The sequence below is a fragment of the Notechis scutatus genome, chromosome 5, assembly GCF_049901735.1.
Source record: "Notechis scutatus isolate UNSWTSFEM ecotype Mainland chromosome 5, rNotScu1.2, whole genome shotgun sequence".
Classification (NCBI taxonomy): Eukaryota; Metazoa; Chordata; class Lepidosauria; order Squamata; family Elapidae; genus Notechis; species Notechis scutatus.
In genome coordinates, this window is record NC_142013.1 from 22,797,119 (window position 1) to 22,817,209 (window position 20,091).

At 37.9% G+C, this 20,091-nt stretch overlaps 1 protein-coding gene across 1 annotated transcript in view; it reads right to left on the reverse strand.

The window, feature by feature from the left end:
- Positions 1-8,804: 8,804 nt before the first annotated feature.
- The window catches only part of FLT3 (fms related receptor tyrosine kinase 3), a 61,802-nt gene continuing 50,515 nt past the window's right edge, over positions 8,805-20,091 (reverse strand). Inside the window, exons 19-24 of the mRNA XM_026675049.2 lie at positions 19,077-19,201; positions 17,791-17,913; positions 15,550-15,661; positions 13,662-13,761; positions 12,802-12,907; positions 8,805-11,562 (exon numbers count right to left, since the gene is read on the reverse strand). Of these exons, the coding sequence (XP_026530834.2) occupies positions 11,437-11,562; positions 12,802-12,907; positions 13,662-13,761; positions 15,550-15,661; positions 17,791-17,913; positions 19,077-19,201 (692 nt within the window). The 3' untranslated portion in view covers positions 8,805-11,436. The remainder of the gene's footprint in view (positions 11,563-12,801; positions 12,908-13,661; positions 13,762-15,549; positions 15,662-17,790; positions 17,914-19,076; positions 19,202-20,091) is intronic.

The window sequence follows — 20,091 nt, forward strand, 5'->3', positions numbered from 1 at the left end:
AACTGGTTAGTGGTCCCTGGGATCTAAAATTATGAGTTTGGTGGTTCCTGAGGTCCAAAAGGTTGGCGACCCCTGGTCAAGGTCAGGGGTGTCAAACTCACATTGTCATGTGACGTATTGCCCTTTCCCCCCCTTCGCTAAACTGGGCATGGGCGTGGCCAGTTTGTGACACATCCGGCTGCAGGCTGTGAATTTAACAGCCCTGTTCTAGATGTTCTAATCCAACCCCCTGTTCAAGCAAGAGACCCTACACCAGGGATAGGGAAACTTGGCTCTTTTATCACTTATGGACTTCAACTCCCAGAATTCCTGAGTGAGCCATAAAAGGTTCCCCATCCCTGGCCTACTGGTTTTTCAGTTGTGAGGGAAATCAATTTTTGACTTGAATGGGACTGTTTAATATACAAATGTAGGACATATTTTAATATACAAATATAGGACATATTTTTTATATGCCCTATATTTGTATATTAAACAGTCCCATTCAAGTCAAAAATTGATTTCCCCCACAACTGAAAAACCAGTAGGCCAGGGATGGGGTTTTATGGCTCACTCAGGAATTCTGGGAGTTGAAGTCCATAAGTAATAAAAGAGCCAAGTTTCCCTACCCCTGCCCTACACCATTTCAGACAAATGGTTATCCAATCTCTTCTTAAAAACCTCCAGTGTTGGAGCATTTACAACTTCTGGAGGGAAGCCATTCCAATGATTAATTATTCTGTCAGGAAAATTCTCCTTAGTTTTAAGTTGGTTCTCTCCTTGATTAGTTTCCTTCCATTGCTTCTTGTTTTTCCTTCAGGTGCTTCAAAAAGGCAGTTTCTGTGCTTGCACAGAAATCACTTTTCTAGAAATGAGGCGGCTGGTTCAGGCTGATTAGCCTTGCCTTAATACTTATAGGTATTGCTTAGGCTTCTAGAAAAGTAATTTTAGTTAAAGGTTCAGTGCATCTTCTATGCACAGCTATAATTCGTTCACCCATCTTGGCAACTTTGTAGTTAAAGAAATTCAGAATTATCGTCCTCCACCAATTAGAATTTCATTGAAAATTTATTCTCTTGGGTAATAAATTCCTACAGTAACTTCTCTTTGGAGAATGGTAGAAATCAATATAAAACAATGCTTCTGTAGCACAACCATGCAAATAAGAAAATATATTAAAGTATTTGTTCCAATTTTATCCGTTATTTAATATTCACTGTCTAGGCTTTTTGCAGTTGGTGGAATTAATTTGCTTCTCTATTGGTTATTTGGATTCCAGATTGTAGCAACTTGTTTAATAGAGTATCACTTATTGAAACACAATCCAACCTCAAAACTTTAAGAAAGCCTTTTGCCCAGCCATAGTTATCTGTCTCAGGGGCTATTTTTTGCCCATAGGTACAAAATATATTGTACAGAATAGAATTCCAGGAAAGATTACTGCCACCTTCTTGAAATGGGGGGATCTGAACCCAGCTTTCCTAATTAATTAATTATTTTTTAGAAAAGGAAAGCTATTGTAAAGATCAAGGAGGGCAAACCTGTAACTCTTCAGTAAATTGATACTGTGATCTAACATCCCCTCAATGGAAGATGTTGAGTGATTGGGATGTCCATCTTGGCTGGAAGATGCCATGTAAGGGAAGAGAGGTGGAAGGTTGCAGAAGGCTGCAGAAATGTATTGGACGTTTTCAGTAAGTCATTTCTTTCTTTCCCCTAATTACTATGTTGTTTGAATCAAAAGATGTTTCCATTTTTAGCTGATCCACCGGTCCTTCTGCTTGTCTTATTTATACCTGGCTAACAGGATTTAGACATTCCAAAATCTGTAGTCCTACATCTCTTTATTCAGCAGAAAATTCTATTATAAATGGTTTTAAAAGACAAGTGTAACATGTTGTTTTAGAGACAAAGCAGAACTTCCATGGAATTAGGTGAACTATAATTTGCTAATATTTATAAAGCTGTTAAGAACCCAAATATTTATAACATTTATAAAGTGAGAAAAGAATCATTTTTGTAAACAATCACTCAGAAAGAGTGTTCAGACTTAACTCTGGCAATTGGCTCGAAGGTCAAAGAGTGGTATGTGACTGTGGGAATGGTTGGTGTTGTGAGGGTATTCTCTACACCTTGTTAACTTTTTAACTTTTGATATTGCAATCCCACCTTTTATATCTTGTTTTTAACTTTATTCTTATTTATTATTTTGCACTATGACATATTTTTATTTTATACCTCCAGAGTCACTTATGTGAGATGGGTAGTATAGAAATGTGCTACATAAATAAATAAATAAACAGACAAACAAACATCATATTAACATATCATTTACAATTTTGGAAAGCAATGAGGGTTATTATACTTTAAATCCACCACATTTAAACCAACTGGCTCTAGAAAGGTTGAAATATTTTCTACCAAATAACCACAACCTTAAGAAAAAACAAAACAAAAAACACCTGACTTCCGGTTTGCAAGTTTTTGGCGGCGGCAGGGATTGATGTTAATAAGATATGAAATGGTATGTAAAATGAATATGAATTTGAATTTGTGTCTGTACGAAGAGTTTTAACCCGGGACTAAGCAACTTTCAGAAAAGAGATTTTTTATGTTATTATGTTTTTGTGTTTATGTGTATTTTTGTATTGTTTGTCTTGAAAATAAAATTTGTTTTAAAAAAAGAAAGAAAGAAAAAAAAAAAACCAAAACTCCTCCTCTCAAAAGTGATCTTATAGCACCACCTTGTGTTTGAATGTAAAAACAAATGAAACGGGCTCTCTTTCCCCTAGTGGCAATCAAGCCCTGAAGAAAACTAAGGAATTTATTCAAGTCTCCTGCTGCATGAATCTACTACATAAGAAGTATTAGGAAGAGCTGGGATTGTACAGACAGTGAATGAGATAAAGACTGAGGGATTCATTGTTTCTTTGATATACAACCACATTATGGTCAATGACCAGATAGAAATACAATTCACAATTCCCTTATTATGTTTTATCTCTGAAGAAAATACTGGTTTGGGGTGATATAGCCCCCTATCCTTTATCACTGGAATAAGATTCAAAACAATTGCATTCAGTTTCTGAAATCTTAAAAAGTATATATTTTGCTCCATTTAGATACCCAAGACATGCTATAATTGCATCATTGGCCGCACCCATGTAATCCATTTAATAATAACCTATGGGAAAACTGAAATTCTCAGTTGTTTATTTTGACTTAACGTTTATGCCTAAGTGGTACTTAAAACTCAGGCAGTCATAACCTATGGCACAGATTTTGCAGCCAGTAGAAAAACATTTTCATGAAAAGACACGTCCACCAATATGACAACACTGAAATGAGCCTGTCCGAAGCCATCTTGGAGGCTTCAGGGTTGCCACCTTGGTGAACATCAGAGGTGGTATTCAGCAGGTTCTGACTAGTTCTGGAGGACTGGTAGCAGAAATTTTGAGTAGTTCAGAGAACCAGAAAATACCACCTCTGACTGCCCCTGCCCCCATCTATTCTCTGCCTCCCAAGTCCCAGCTGATCGGCTGGGTCTTCTTGTGTTGCCCTGCACAGGAAAATGGAGCTGAAAAGCAGGTTAGTGGGGTAGGGAGGGAATGGGATTTTGCAGTAACCTTCCCCTGCCACACCCACCAAGCCATGTCCACCAAGTTATGCCACGCCCATCAAGTCATGCCACATCCACCAAGCTATGCCCACAGAACCGGTAGTAAAAAAATTTGAATCCCACCACTGGTGGACATGTCATTTCATGAAAATGCTTTTTCTACTGGCAGCAAAATCTGTGCCATAGGTTATTACTGCTTAAATTCTGCTTAGGCATAAACGTTAAGTCAAAATAAACAACTGCAAATTGCAGTTTTCCATAGCTTATTATTAACCAACAAGAAATGGAACTGGAGGAAACTTTCAGAGGATTCAATGCAGAAGAGATACAAATCCTCTTTTTTCTTTTTTTCTTTTTTAAATATATTTTATTAAACTTTTATTACATTAAAATATTACCCAACAACAGCAATTTGTAGTGATTCTCTTATAACAATAATTTGTGCATTATTTACAGATATTAATTACATTCTTATTTTATCTATTACTTTTGGTTAATAACTATCTGTCTTTAATCTATCTCCATTCTATCCAGTTATACCATTGTTTCCACACCTTATAAAATATCGGTCTCTTTATCTTTTAAGCTCAACGTTAATTTGTCCATTTCTGTGCAATTCATAACTTTTTGTATAACAAGTTTCTCTGAGGCTCCAACATTGAGCAAAAGCAACCCTGGCAGCAGTTAATATGTGTGGTAGTAAGTATTTTGTACTCTTTACGTATTTTTTTGGGAAGATTCCCAATAGGAAGAGTTCTGGTTCTAGATCTAATTGTTCGTTAGTAATTTCCTGTAGCCATTCTTTGATTTTAAGCCAATATTTTTGAGCCTCTAAGCAGGACCACCACATATGGTAGTATGCTCCCTCTTTTTTTTTTTTTTTTTTACATTTCCAACATACAGGACTTATTTTAGGGTACATTTTCGCTAATCTCGAAGTGGGTAAATGTCACCTGTAGACCATTTTATATGCATTTTCTTTATATGCTGCTGATTTTGTTATTTTGTGATTTCTGTTCCATATGCTCTCCCAATCTGATAATTTTATACTGTGTCCAATATTTTGACCCCATGCAATCATGCAGCATTTCACTACTTCTTCCGCCAGTTCTACTTCCAGAAGATATTTGTAAATAGTGATATTTTTTTATCTGGTCCTAATATAATTTTGTCTAATTATTGTGGTTGATATTCCATGATCTTTTTTATATCAGTTTTGTAATTGGAGGTAAGCCCACCAGTCAACTCGTAGCCCTTGTTCTTGGAGGTCTTGCATTGTTTTTAAATTTCCATGAATATCTAATAGGTCTTTATATTTTAACATTTTGTTCAAGTCTAAATTGTTTGGGTGGATCATCGCTTCCATTGCAGATAGCCAAATTGGAATTTTTATGTAATGTTTCTTTTTAACTTTAATCCAATTGTTTATTAACGAATCTCTCATCAAACGTCTATGGAAGTATTGTTGTTGGGTGGGTCCTGTTTCCCACAGAAAGGCATCAAATCCTCTTTTTTCAACGTCTTCTTTTTAGGAAGACATTTAAATCATATCATATGTGAGCAGTACAAATATAGATAGCTGTTAGGGACTTCCGGTTTGTCGGCTTCGCGAGCGGCAGGGATTTGCGAAGCTGCGCGATCCCTGCCGCTAGCCGTTTTTGGGGCTCCGACCCAGCCGGGACGGAGCTAGGCTGCCCTGCAGGGCAGCTGAAGGTAGGGGATCCGGAGAAGGGTTTGGGGTGCTGCAGACTCCCTCCCTGGCCGGCAGAACTCCCTTTTCCCAGGACGGTGCAGCGGCGGTCTGTAATGGCCGCCACAAAGAAGCTGGCAGCCGGGTAAGAATGCACAGGAGGAAGTGGAGAAAGTGATTGAGAGGAGAAAGTTTTTCTTGGCTCCTAGGACTCTAAGACATATCTAATAAAATTCCTGAAAAGTATGACTTTCTGAATAATACCTGCCAGAAGAGGAAAAAAGCGGCTGTTTGAAGGTGCTGAAAGGATAGCTTTCCCTCTTTTCCTACGGAATAAATAACTGGATATTAAGAAACCTATTTCTTTTAGGTGAAAATTGGTTTTAAGCGATGAGTGGGAAGAGAGAGGATTAAAAAGAAAACATTTGTATGCTAAGACTTTGTTGGAGCAGATGCCTTAAGGATTTGAAGACTAGAATATATTGCAATAAGATTTTAAACAGATTTGGACTTTCTTTCTCTTGGATTGATATTACCCCAGAAGGAGAAAGTGAGAACTCTGCCTTGGTTTGGACTGACTGATAACTTTGGGACTGTTTTATTTTTTTTATTTTCTTTTGAATATTCTGGTTGTTGTAAGAAGAAAGAAGGGGAAAAAGAAAAGAAAAGATTTATAATGGCTCTTTCTGTTGAGGAACTAAGAAAAGAATATGAACAAGCAAAAAAAAAATGGTAAAGATGGTGTGGAAGAAGCTTTCCTTTTCTTAGAAATGGCGCTTATTAATTATCAACAAACATTACAACAGATGAAGACAGCAGAGGAACAAGAAAGAAAGAAAGAAAGGAGCCATTTTTAATGAATCTCAGAACTTGATCCAGAAAGAAGGAAGAGAGAAAGAAAAGAAAAGAAGAGAAAAGAAGAAAATTAAAGGACTTAAGGACTTAAGATCTAAAAAAACATTTAAGAAAGGGAAAAATAAGGTGCAAAACCAATATGATGATAGTAAACAAAAGGGAAAAGGAATACGACAGAGAAGGGAAGCTGGCAAGGCAGAGGCTAGAAGAAGGGGGTAGAAAGGTTTGTTGGGAGAAGAAAGAAAGGGAAAAGGTGGAGAAAAGCTACAATGTTTTGAAATTAAATGAAAAAAAGAAATTTTTTTTGGATAATGGATAAAGTATAATTTTTTTTTTTTAAAAAAAGATTTTGCAAGGTACATAAGATGAGATGGTAGTATTGTAATGATTTAAGAGTTGATAAGAGATTAAAATGTTAAAATGTTTAAAAATGATTGGCTTTAAAACCTAATAATAGGGGAGGTTTAGAATATTGTTTTAATTAAAGAGTTTAATAAGACTATGGTATTGATGTTATTATAAAATTTTTATCATAGTATCTTTTTTTAATATTTGGATTTATTGTCTAATTATGTACTTAATTATGTTGGATGTATTAGTTAGATAGAATGTTCCAAGCAAAATCGGATTGGGTATTAGATATTATTTTAAAGATTAATTTGATTAACTTAGGGGGAGATAGAAAGGCATCATACTCTGATTAATGATTTCAGGAGAAACTTATTTTCTTTTTTTTTTTATAAGGAATGAGACAAAGGGATGATAAAAATGGACAAAAGATATAAATATAATGATTCAAATTAAGATGATTAATTAAGATAGAAGTAAGAAGTGTGAAATATGTGGGGAAGTTAATATAGAAGGCTTAGAATGGTAAATAAAATAAGTAATGATATGTAAGATGAGCATGAATATAATTGAAGTCCATGAAGAGAGAGACACCTGGGTCCAAGTTACTTTCCAAAAAGATTTTTTTTTTTATGTTTTGTGTGTTGTGTGTATATGTCTTTTTGGGGGGAGAATTAGTTAAAAATTGTAGAAATATAGATTGAGAATAATGGTAACTAAGTCAGAAAGAAACAGATGAAAGAATAATAATGATATTGAATAAGAGTAAAGAGAAGTAAAGAGAAATTGAATAAGAGGTTTTGGTATGTTGTATGGAAATGGTTTAAAACAGAATTATAATTTATCTGACTTGTTAAATTGACAATGAAAAAAGGTTTAAACATGTAATGAATAATGACAATTTGTGTGTTTTAAAAATTAATAAAACTTGTTTTTTTTTAAAAAAAATATAGATAGCTGTTAGGTAGCAGTAGAAAGGGTTAGGGTTAGGATGTGTCATTTTCTTACCATCTAGTGGTTTCATGAAGTTTTGCAGGTTGGAAAGAATGTGCCTAACACCAGACTCTTTTTCAGTTCTCTCTAAGATACCATGCTAAGCATTTCTATAGGATGGCAAGTTGCTTCTGTCTCATCCCCAGTACATTAGGGAGGCAACTTCAGTTTGTGTACTCCTATTGGCCATTTTAGGCTCCTACAAGTATGCCACCTTTCCCCTGGGCACTGGGTACTGACACCCAGGCCATTTTGGCTTGGGCTATAGGGAAGATAAAAGCATCTACCTGGAATGCTAACCATGATGCAGCTGCACACCTACCCAGGCACAGCACTTTTCTGAAAACATGGTTAGACCAGATTTTTAAACTCAGATTTAATGCATATTTGAAAGATCTGTGTTTTAGAATCAGGAATAATGGTGTCTCAAATAAATGTGCTAAAAGTTGTTCCACTGTTTTGCTCACAAGGAGTTTTTGTGGCCATATTGTTGCTCTTTTTATTACTCGAGGGAGCACTGTTTTTGTGTAGTTCAAGGATTACTTTCTGGTGCAATTGGCTGCAGAACTTGGTTGCAGTGTTGCTCTTCTCTTCTTTATTGTTCCTATTCACTTTGCTCTACGTCAGCGGCCCCCCAGTCTTCTGGGTACCAGGGACCTGTTCCGTGGAGAGAGGTTTTTCCGTGGACCAGAGGGAGCATGGGGCTTTGTTTGTTGGTACAACCTGGTTTCTGGCATGCAGCAGATTGGTGCCAATCCATGGGCTGGGGACCCCTGCTCTACGTTATTCAATGGTGCCTGTTAGTTAAATGACAGGTGGCATATGTAATGGATCACTGCGCAGTAAAGCAATAGAGAGCAGTCTAAACAAACCTTGCAATCATCCCACCAAGCTTAAGACCAGTCAACTGAGACTCTGATCAGCTGGGACTCGGGAAGCAGAGAATGGATGGTGGAGGGGTCAACCAGAGGTGGAATTTACCGGTTCTCTGAACTACTCCACTGCCGGTTCTCCAGAACCTGTCAGAACTGGCTGAATACCACCTCTGAATCTGGGTCTTGAGAACATCCTGAGAACCTCTCTCCACCTTGGATTCACAAGATCTGATGTCAAAACTTGATCAGCTACTGCATGCTTCCGCAGGAGCCATCTAGTCCTTGATACAATGGAAATAATCTGAAACAGTCCAGTCTTAGTCCAGGGATGACGATTCCTTGTAATGAAATATTTGGGCCTAGCATGCATGTAAGTATCGTAATTTTCCTATGGTCATCATGGTTTTCCGATTGTTTTTCCAAAAAAAAAATGTGACAAATAAGCCACAATAAACATCACCTTTATTTTCAATGTTTTTTTTTCATCCTAAATTTCAAAAAGTCTGTAAAAACATACTAGCTTGTTAAAAAAAACTATGTACTACTTTTCTGAAAAGTGTGTACAATTGAAAAGTCAAAATATAAAAAGCATAGATAAGTAAATAATAATTAGATTAATCAGGTAAAATCAGCACAAAGCAGCAGCAATACTTGTGTAAAACTGTCAAAAAGAATAGGCAATCAGAATAAAATGACCATCTCTGCTCAAAATAAAGAAAGAATAGATCTGAACTTGTTTAATATAATTGTGGAAACTGACTTTAAAACAATTTCTCATAATTCCTATTAAATAAAGGATCCCGAATTAAATTATTTGATCACAATGAACGTCTTTAGCTAGAAAGCACAAATTAATTACAAATAGATATTAGAGGCCATACAGGAATCACAAATAGATATTATAGAGGCAACACAGCAAGTTTCCATTCAGAAATCCACAGAGTAATTTCTGCATCCTGCTACATTTAATTGGTACTTCATGAACATTTGCATTTCATAGAGACAACAGTAGCATCAGAGGAGAGCCATACATTTAATTCAGTTATGACTTACAAGCCGTGGTGGCGCAGTGGTTATTGCAGCCTAATTCTGCTGACTGCCAATTGCCAGCAGTTCAGCAGTTTGATTCTCATTGACTCAGCCTTCCATCCATCCAAAATCAATAAAATGAGGACCCTGATTGTTGGGGGCAGTATGCTGACTCTGTAAACCGCTTAGAGAGGGCTGTAAAGCACTATGAAGAGGTATATAAGACTAAGTGCTAGTGCTATTGCTATTACACTGAAGCTGGAAAGCATACATACAATCAGTTTCCTGTTCTGTAGATATGCCAGAGTTTCCAACAGTAACCTGTCATTCTCTCATCAAAAAGAAGACTCATATCCTTTGATTTATGTTCCAGCCCCAATGTTTATTGTAATGAAAGTAAACTTTAAAAAAATACCTTATAAATTTGCCTTAATCCCCAAACCATTTTCAAAGGTGAAGACTGAAACCTGGAATTGACATTACATTGCCATAAAAAATTTAAGGATGATGGCATCTTTTGATTTTGGCAGACGTAAAAGGTATATAAAAGCACACATTGAAATCAACTGCATGCCAACTGTAAGAGATAATTCAGTACTACAATAATTCAGTTGCACTTTGCTGTTAAATATTGCTATACATTGATTTATCAAGTATAAGCATAAACTGCTATCAAATTATACTGAATATTCAAACAATCATTTAATACAGTCCTTAATGCTGAAGTCAATTGTGGAGAACAAATTGATTTTAGTAGCCAGCAAATATTTTAGTATTTGATTATTCCCCCAGGGTTCTGAGTCATTAAATGCCTGTTCCTTGTTTGTCTAGATGTCCCTGATTATCTGTTGCTGGCTCACTAGGTATTTATTTTAGAACACCAGAATATATAAAGCATTTCCTTTTCTTGCTGCTTTTGAAGAAAATCTCCCCCTGTTTTTTGTTAATGTGGTCAAGTAATTATATCTTTTATAAAATTATTTTGATGCTCTAAACCTAAATTTCTACCAGCCTGCCTATTTCCCCTGATTTGCAACTGGCATGTCAAAAACAAGGCCCCATCTTTCACCATTTGTATAATTTGTAATTAAATTTTTGGGTTTGATATGAGCTTACATTTCTAGAAAATAAAAATGGTGGTTGACTGAAGAAAGAAGGATAGGTGGTGGGAAGTATGTAGGAGGTCTTGGAAAGGATGGCAAGAAGCACCCTAATTAGGTTGCTTTCAATAGCATGCTTTGTGATGGGCCACATCTAACATATAGCAGCTGTTGTATTTTGTAATAGTGCCTGCAGTTAAAATTCTGAAAACATTTTACCTCGCTAAATTTGGATGCTCCTTTTCCAATTTCATTTGAAATTTTCTTGCATTTCTGCCCCAAATATTGTTTTTCTGGATTTTATCAATCTCAGTAACAATATATAAAGAATTCTAGTATTTCATGCCCGACGAAACCTTTTTTTATCTTTAACGTCACTGTGAAACAGTATTAAAAAGCCTGTGGTTTGAGGGACATTCAGGGATAATCTACCCAAATTCACTATTTCCATAAATATCCATATCCGTAAGCTTGTCCTGATAGCTGATATAACCCTTTGGTTATATATTTGGTGAGGATATAACATAAGTGCAGTTAGCTGAATTGTGTGAGTTGAGCTCAGGCTGCGATACATTCATGTTTGGGAACTTCAATTACAAAATATATGGATACATTTTCACCGTTTGCATCTGCTTGAAATACAAAGATCTGGAATGTAGTAGACCTTGACTTTAGAGATGCATATAATTTCGAAACAAATTCAACAACAACCTGTGAGTCAACCATGTTTTAAAATGAGGCTTGTATAAAAGAGATCTTCCATCCGGTTAATGAAATTGAAGGAGACCCGTACCAAATTTCAGCTGAGAAGCAAACTGGATAGAACTGATAAGAAAAAATTCAGTGGCAATAGCAGCAAATTAGACCCTTTAAGGAAGGCAAAGTAATCTCTCTTGATTTCCTTCAGCTTATATGGCTTAGTTTGTAAAGAAAAAAAAAAAGCCTGCTTTATTTGTCCCTTGCAATATCTTCATCCAACAGAGGAATAGTCGGCTCAGCTTCTCTCCTCACATGTGGATTGCACTTGGAACTGGAAGTATGCTTAGAGGTATCAGTATGATCTGTCTGGCATGCCTGAATTATAGGATGTGAACATAAATAGCAAAATTAACACCATGGAACAACATTACACAGCTCTAATGTTTTAAATATTTTACATGTAGTTTCTCTTGCTGAGGTGTGGGCAAATTTTAAAAACAGTATGAAGAAGTCTCAGGTCACCTAAAACTCCCTCACCCATGTGTTGGGGCAGAAAGTTTTTGTAAAGCAAAGCCCAATTTGTCTTTTGGTCCCTCATCTTTATTCTGACTTGCTGGACAGGTCACCCTCAGTACAACCTTTTCTGATGCAAACATAGGCAATATATTGTCATGGATTTAAATAGTTAACCAGTAACTCCTCGATGCAGATTAGATGGCCCCTAACTACCAAACGTTTTGAAAGGAGGAAGAGTCCAGTAGTGAGACTTGTTAAGTAAGAAAATGTTAGTTTGCAGGTGATAAATGTTAGGTTTGCCTTCTGTTCCAACATCATCTCTCATTTCCTACATGGAACTATTGGAAAAGATGTTTAGATTGTATTGTCTCTCAAACCATGGAATCAGCAGTGGGGTCCTACCTGCTCCACTACCAGTTTGATGATTGCGCGATGGACGCGTGCACCTAACAGCTTTCCCCACACTAGCTGGGGCCTGCAGCACCAATCAGCTAAGAGGATAAAGAAGAGAAAATGGCAGGGGTTGGGTGGGAGGGCCGATCCTGCACTTTTCTCTTCTTTCTCTTCTCAGTTGATTGTCTTTTTCCTCCTCTCAGCTGCTCCTTGGAGGCTTTTTTTTAACTACAGGTTCGGCTGAACCTGTAGGAATTTTTGCTACTGGTTCAGGTGAACTGGGCCAAACCGGTAGCATACCACTACTGCATGGAAGAGAGAAAACTTTTGAACTCCCAGTGTCAAAAGGAAGGAAGGAAGGAAGGAAGGAAGGAAGGAAGGAAGGAAGGAAGGAAGGAAGGAAGGAAGGAAGGAAGGAAGGAAGGTGGGAGGGCAGGCAGGTGGGCAGGTGGGCAGGTGGGTGGGTGGGAGGAGGGGAGGGAGGGAAGGAAGGAAGGGCAATTATAATTTATCTTGAGACTTTCTTAAACAACTAATGGAAAAGATTAAATTTCTAGCATCCTTCATCCCCCCCAAAAAGATTACTCTTTTTCAAAAGAATCAGCAGCAAGGATATCGTTCATAGTCCCCTGACATGTGTGCTAATAAATATGGTGCAAACCTAGAGCAGGAAAAAAAAATGGCTTGTTTGCAAGGCTCACTTACTGCTCCTTCTGCCTCAGCCAGCTGGCATGCCAGAAGGGAAACCAGCTGCGAAAAGGATGGTCTTTTTCTGGAGTCCAAAGCCCAGCAGGAACACAGTAATAAGTATCTACAAAAAAAAAAAAAAAAAAAAGATAAAAGAAGTGAGAGGAAAAATACAGAGCTATTTTCCCCAGCATTTACTAACTGATAAGACCAAGAACAAATATTGTTGTACCGGTATTATGCAAAGTTAAAAGGTCCTAGGATATGAATTTATCTATTTCTATTTCATATAGGATTGATAAATGTTTACAAATATAAAGCATCAAAGGAAAAATAATATTATACTTTAAATTTTACAATACGTAATGATGTTAGGACCAGCTTTTCACGTTGGATAACCATTTGTCTGAAGTGGCGTAGGGTTTCCTGCCTAAGCAGGGGGTTGGACTAGAAGACCTCCAAGGTCCCTTCCAGCTCTGTTATTCTAGTCTATTCTGTTGTGTTGTGTTCTATTCTATTCTATTCTATTCTATTCTGTTCTGTTCTGTTGTGTTCTGTTCTATTCTATTCTATTCTATTCTATTCTATTCTATTCTATTCTATTCTGCGTCTAAAAGTAGTCCAAGAAAGTCACAAATAACAGATAACAGTATAGTTAGAAGCAAGGAAATGAGCAGGTGCTACTCTACATGTCTTCTTACATTATACCAGGGGTCTCCAAACTTGGCAACTTTAAGACTTGTGGATTTTAAGACTTGTGGACTGCTGGCTGGACAATTCTGGGAGTTGAAACCCACAAGTCTTAAAGTTGCCAAGTTTGGAGACCTCTGCATCATACTCTGGGCAGTCCCACCCTAACCTTTATACCCAGAACATACATGTCTTCTGTAGCATAAAATGGACGGTCCATCTTAAATCCATTTTGAATAAGCTTGTAGAATTTCTCATTAACTTGCATTCCAGGATAAGGATTGACACCTAAAGAGGAAAAAAAAGCAAAGAATGAATGTTTGAACTAAGCTTCATTGGAGAAGCTTTCTTAATTTCCATAACTTTGTAGAGATGTCCGCATGATGTGGTCAGAAAAGTCAAAATGGCATGGGTGGGCTGCTGCTGAGGGTTCGCAGGGGTTTGGGAGAGCCGCTAGCTAAAATTCTGTACAGTTCAGAGAACCACCCAAATCCCACTCGTGGCTGGCCCTGCCTACCCCTCCCAGGAGTCCCCATGTGGCCTGTTTTGGATGTAGGCAAGTGCAGGGCATGCACGGAGGTTGGGGTAGGGTGAAAAATGGGCCTCCTGCAAGTTCACGAAGGCCAGAAATGGGCCTGTTTCTGGCTTCCAGGCCAGAAATGGGCCTATGGAGCCCAGGGAGCCTGTTTTCGCCCTCCCGGAGGGATGAGGAAAGCCTCTGGAGAAAAGCCTCTGGGCATTTTTGCCCTCCCACCATAATGCAGGAGGCTGACTAGGCCACACCCACCATGGCCACGCCCACCCAGCAACTGGGCAGAGAACCCATTGCTAAAATTTTTGAAGCCCACCCCTGCAAAATGGTAACTACAGAAGTCCAACTGAAGCTTCGCCTGTTTCTTTTACCTCCGTTTCATGCCATTTTGACCTTTTTGACCATTTCCTGCAAATATTCTGCAACCTGGACAGCAAGACAGACCCACACTGGGTATACATAAGCTGCTTAGATATTTAGAAAGATGACTATTCAATTATATATTACAAGAAAAGGAAATGGAAAACCCCAATGTAGTTAACAAAGACATGGTTGCCAAGAGCGTCTGGAGAACATTTATGGCAATTGAATAAAGGATGAAAAGGGATTATTCGTTTTTTATTCTTAAAATGGGGTCTCTATTAAAGTATTCCAGAAGAACCCACAACTTGAAGTTAAAAACTCACTGTGATGACCCGAGGCGTGACACAAAGGCAACACAGTCAAATAAGCAAGAAGAGTCCCTTTATTATCTCCAACTTTGCCCCCAATGTCCAGGTTACTTTTGGCTGGACAAAAACTCTCTCAGGAATAGCCTTTAACTGGAGGAAATTCAGTCCAAAACAAGGTACATACAAACTGTAACTAAAAATCCAAACAAAGCAAACTGAAGTAATTAACTTGACAGGGCAGGATAAATAATTTCAGACTTGAAAGCACGGCAAAACTCACACAGTTGGGAAGACACCAGGAACACAGATAAGCCACAACGATAGTAGATAAATTCACGTTTGCTCCCAACAACTTGCTGTGCGCAGGTTCCTCCTTTATACACTGTGTTCCCAGCTGCAGCTAATGAAGGGAATCAGGGCCCTTTCCTCCCCCATAAGCCAGGCAACTCACATTGCTCCCTTCTCCATTCCTCCCTCCGTGCCCTAGGATGAAGAGGGGATGGGCCTGGGTCTTCCTCTGAATTCCCTCTGCCTTGCTCTACCTCTCCCCTGTTCTGCCCAGCCAGACTTTGCCCTTCCCCAGTTTCTTCCACAGCCAACAGACCCACACTCCCACTCCCTTTCAGCTGTTTGGCTTCCCCCTCCAAGTCAAATTCCAACAGGGGCATGACACTCATATGCACACACTCCTTCTATACTAATAGGGCAATTTACAGAATTAAAATGTATCTGCCACCCATTCTCCACTTTGGAACCCTACCAGCAAGAAACAACATTCTAAAGACATTGTTCCAGGTTGTTTAGATCTCTGAATGAAACGTAGTTCTGTTAAATCTCTGACAGGAGAGCCAGATAACATATTCCAGAGCTTACCAAGAGAGAATATTTCCCAGAGTAAGATTCCATAAGACCAGACATCACTTTTAATTGTGTATATCCCTTCAAATAAACTTTCAGGGGACATCCATTTGACAGGTAAACGAGCCTGACAAAAGAAAGCACAGAGAAGAGAGAGGTCATTTCCCCACAAAGTCTTCTCATATAGGGCAACCAACTGCGAAATCACATTGTTACTGAACGGCTTACCCTTGAGGAACAATCAACCCCCTTGTTGGCATCCCATCAGATGGTAAAAAAAAAACCCAAACCCTCTTGGTTACATGGGCACTCTAACATTCCCATTGGACTGCTTTTGGAGGTTGGGATTTCAGATTTTGAATTAGGATTTTATAATCAATTAACCTTAACCTGTGAAATGGCGCCTTGCAGAAGTGATCCAACTCTATTTGCCTCCAAGAGATACTTTCTAACACTCTAGCTTTTAAGCTTTGATCAGTGGCGGATTAAGGCTCACTGGTGCCCTAAGCACTGACAAATCTTGGTGCCCTCCTCCTTTGTACATACTGTACAAATGAAGGCAAGTTTAGGCTACATAAAAGTTTTTGTGGTGCCCCCTTTAGGCCTGGTGCCCTAAGCACATGCTTAGTCTGCTTAATGGTTAATACACCACTGGCTTTGATTGAAACCAAGTATCTCCCTTGTTTTGTTCAACTAATTTCTTCCACTCCCCAAAAGAGCTATGGGCACAAATAATCTCCCTCAGGGCTATATGCCAGTGGCCTGTGATCCATGAAAACTTTATAATAAATACAGTAGTCTTTAAAGTGCCATAAGACTCTTTAATATATGTGCAGTTAAATTGCCTTCTCTTCCAAAATCATCTCTCATTCCCTACATGGAACTATTGAAAAAGTTGAGTACCAACTTTTGGCTGATTTCTCAGGGATGGAGAATCTGTAGATCTCAGAGGTTTCTAAGTGGAAACTCCCCAACCTCTTTCACCATCAATCATGCAATGTTGAACAGAAGTTCAACCAGTATTTCCTTCTCTCTGAAAGAACCTTAGCAAAACCAAGGCGGTTTTAAACTTAATAATCTTCCATTTTTTAAAAAAAAAAACCACACCCAACGATTTTGCTTTCTTGCTGTGCATATCTGTAGTAAAATAAATTTGTGCATATGTGTAAAGCTGGTATGGTAGTAGACATACAGACTAACAATTTCTGATGTGGAAGTGCTTTCCATATTAGAAATCTCCAATTTTTATGCAAGTTCCAGGGAATGAAATGACACGTGCAGAAAATACTATATGGTGGTCGACAACAAACTTAGAGAATATAAATCCTACTTCCACTCATATCTGGTTGATCTTTGTGGGATACAGGATCTTGGAAATTATGAACAAACTTTTCTTCCATGCTTACAAGATAATTAAGATTCAAGCAGCTATCTATATTTTTGTAGTGTCAGTTTGGTCTAGCGGTTAAGGCATCAGGCTAGAAAACAGAAGATCATGAGTTCTAGTCCCACCATAAGTACAAAGACCGCCGAAGAGGTTTTTTGGATGAGAAGAGAAACGTCTTGCAGGGAGTGGTTCAGGCACTCACCAATAGTAAATAGTAAAAATATGGAGATATAGAACTGTTTGGCCGAAAAGACTGAGCTGAAGTCTTCACTCCGGTCCGTGTTTCCAGCGGAACATGGACTGTTTTATTGGCTGATGCCGTTTGACAGCCGGCTATAAAAGGGAGCTGTCAAACAGCATCAGCTGTTGTCCGCCAGCTGGCTGCCTTGTTAGCGCGGCAGCCGCGGCAACCCTTTATTGTTACAATAAAGTAAGAGCTGAAGTTCGCTCCGTGTTTGCCTCAGGTTATTCCGCCGCTCTACAACAGTGATTATAAGTGTTTGGTGACTAAAGCACCACGCTATAAATCAGGAAACTATGAGTTCCAGTCCTGCCTTAGGCATGAAAGCTGGCTGGGTGACCTTGGGCCAGTCACTCTCTCTCAGCTCTGGAAAGAAGGGAAGGGCAAATTATTTTTGAAACCTTGCCAAGAAAACTGCAGGGACTTGCCTAGGCAGCAAAAATCGACTTGAAAGCACAAACACCACATTTTTATTCAGCAAACCAACTCAAATTGGAAAAGAAACTTGCCATATTATCACCCTTCCGAACCTGGATTTGGCTATGCAGGATATTAATAATAATTTCATTTTTATTTTCAGATTGTTCACAGAAAACATTGGGAAGCATCTACAATAAACATAACTTACATTTCCTCTGACAACATAGTTTGAATCATTCATTATATCCCTGGCAAGTCCAAAGTCACATATTTTGGCCACTTTCCCATAGGTGACTAGTATATTCCTGGCTGCAAGATCTCTGTGGACACACTGTCAATAGAGAAAAGTGTTGTACAAAGGACAGAATTTAATTCTCTGATTGCTTTTTTTTTAAATGTCTTTTTCCACTGAAATAATACAATATGCTGGAAGCCATTAAATAAAGTGTGGTAAGTTTTTTTATATGAAATGTCAGAACTAATTGCCTAACAGATTATTTTTACATAAGTAAAGTAAAATAAAGAGCAATTTACTTTAAAGTGAGAACTTTAAAAATATAATAACACAGAGACCAAAAGGTTAAAACAAAACATTACAGACAAAATCTACGATGGTGTGAATATAGGCATTTCTTTCAGTGATTTTAAAAATGCTTCTTAAGATGTAAGAAAGGGCTGTTAACAATATCCTGGAATTATGCTTCAATATGAACTGTAGGTCTGCAAGAAACCAACCTGATTCTTCCTTCCACTAAGCAAGGAAAGGACCAAGACTGATGTTCAGAGCAAACAGTTATTGTCCTTTAAATACATAAACACAGAATGCCTATTGCTTGGAAGTAGGGTTTATGCATTTATTTATCGATTTAAGCACTCTATAAAGCAGCATTTTTCAACATCAACAACTTTAAGATGTTAGGATATCTTAAATTAATCAATTAATCCACACATTTTTAAGTTGTTGATGTTGAGAAACAGTGGCATAAAATAGACAATGAATATAACATGCCCAGAAAGCATACAGAAGTGAAACATCATAAATTAAATTTGACCTTAAGCACAGTTTTAATCACATTACAAGCCTATTCCCAGTTCAGATTAACAAGAACACTTTTTCCCTACTGGAAAACCTCTCTCTCCCCACATAACTTCTTTGCCTAGTTTTAATTCCTAATATAATGCCTATCAGATAGCACTATGAAAACATTTTTAAAAATTTGAAAATCAAATTGCACACTGATGTTGTTACATAGTTGGCTAATAAGATGTCTGCAAGCAAACAACCAAGCTCAGAGAGTACCACATAAAAACCTAACTCCAAACAACAATGGCATAAGTGAGATTTTTCTTTCCTAGAAAAATTCTAACACTAATAATTCTAGTATTTAACCGGATTGAGCTATAATGTCTAACTAGTGATAAAAGAAATTTAGATAATAGAGCATATTTTTTTCTAATCTTTATTATTAGCACTATTTTTCAGAGCAATCTTACTGATTTTGATTCTAGAAACTCCATTCCTCTGGCAACTTGATATGAGAAGTAGAGAAGGTCTTCAAAAGTCAATATATTGAGGCTTTCTTCAACATCTAGTCTCTTGTTCACATATTTCATTTCATCTGCAAATGAAAAATGGTGATTGGCTGATTTCTCAAGTACAAAGATGGACAACTATATTTTTAATTTTATTATGTGGCCTCCAGAACCCTTCCCTTCCAATATATCACATTCCTTCCTATACACTAGCAACCACCATTGCAAATTAAATAGGTAATCGCATATACTAGCGAGAGACTGAAACACAAAGCATAGAATGTAAGTAGAATAGTATCTGATGCTGTTCAGAAGCAGGCTGTGTTTGGGCAGCAGACGCCATCTTATGGAGGACTAAGACTCACAAGGCAACGACATGGTATTTCACTGGTGAGATGGGAGCTCGGATTTTTAGCTTGCTCGCCCTCCCTTTTTTTATGAGTTGGGATTTAATCTTCACAGGAACAAATGTATTATTCTTTTAGGGAGGAAGGGCAGGAGCTTGCCTGATAGTTTATTGTTGCATTATAGCACCTGGAGGGTTGAGAAAAGTAGAGAAACAGCATTCAGGACTTGCATGAGGTTTGTGAACTTCCTATTTCGGATAAACGCCACTCCGTTCTCTATTTCTGTTAAGATTAAAATTAGCCATACCAATACCATACTTTCTCTTTTAATTTCTTTAAGAGAGAACAAAAATGTAAGAGAAAATCATGGGATGTCCATGAACTTAAGAAAGAGGAAAGCAGGTGCCTATGGTCCTTATTCTCTACTGAGCTATAAATCAGGATTACAGAATTGATTCTGTTGGAAGTTTCTTCTTAGATCAGGGGTGTCAAACACAAGGCCCACGGGCCAGATTTGGCCAGTGATGTGGTCGGATGTGGCCAATGGGGCCATCCTGGAAAATGTCCCACGTCACTTTGGTCCGGTCTACCCAATGCGAAGAGGAAATATGCCAGCAGTTTTGGGAGTG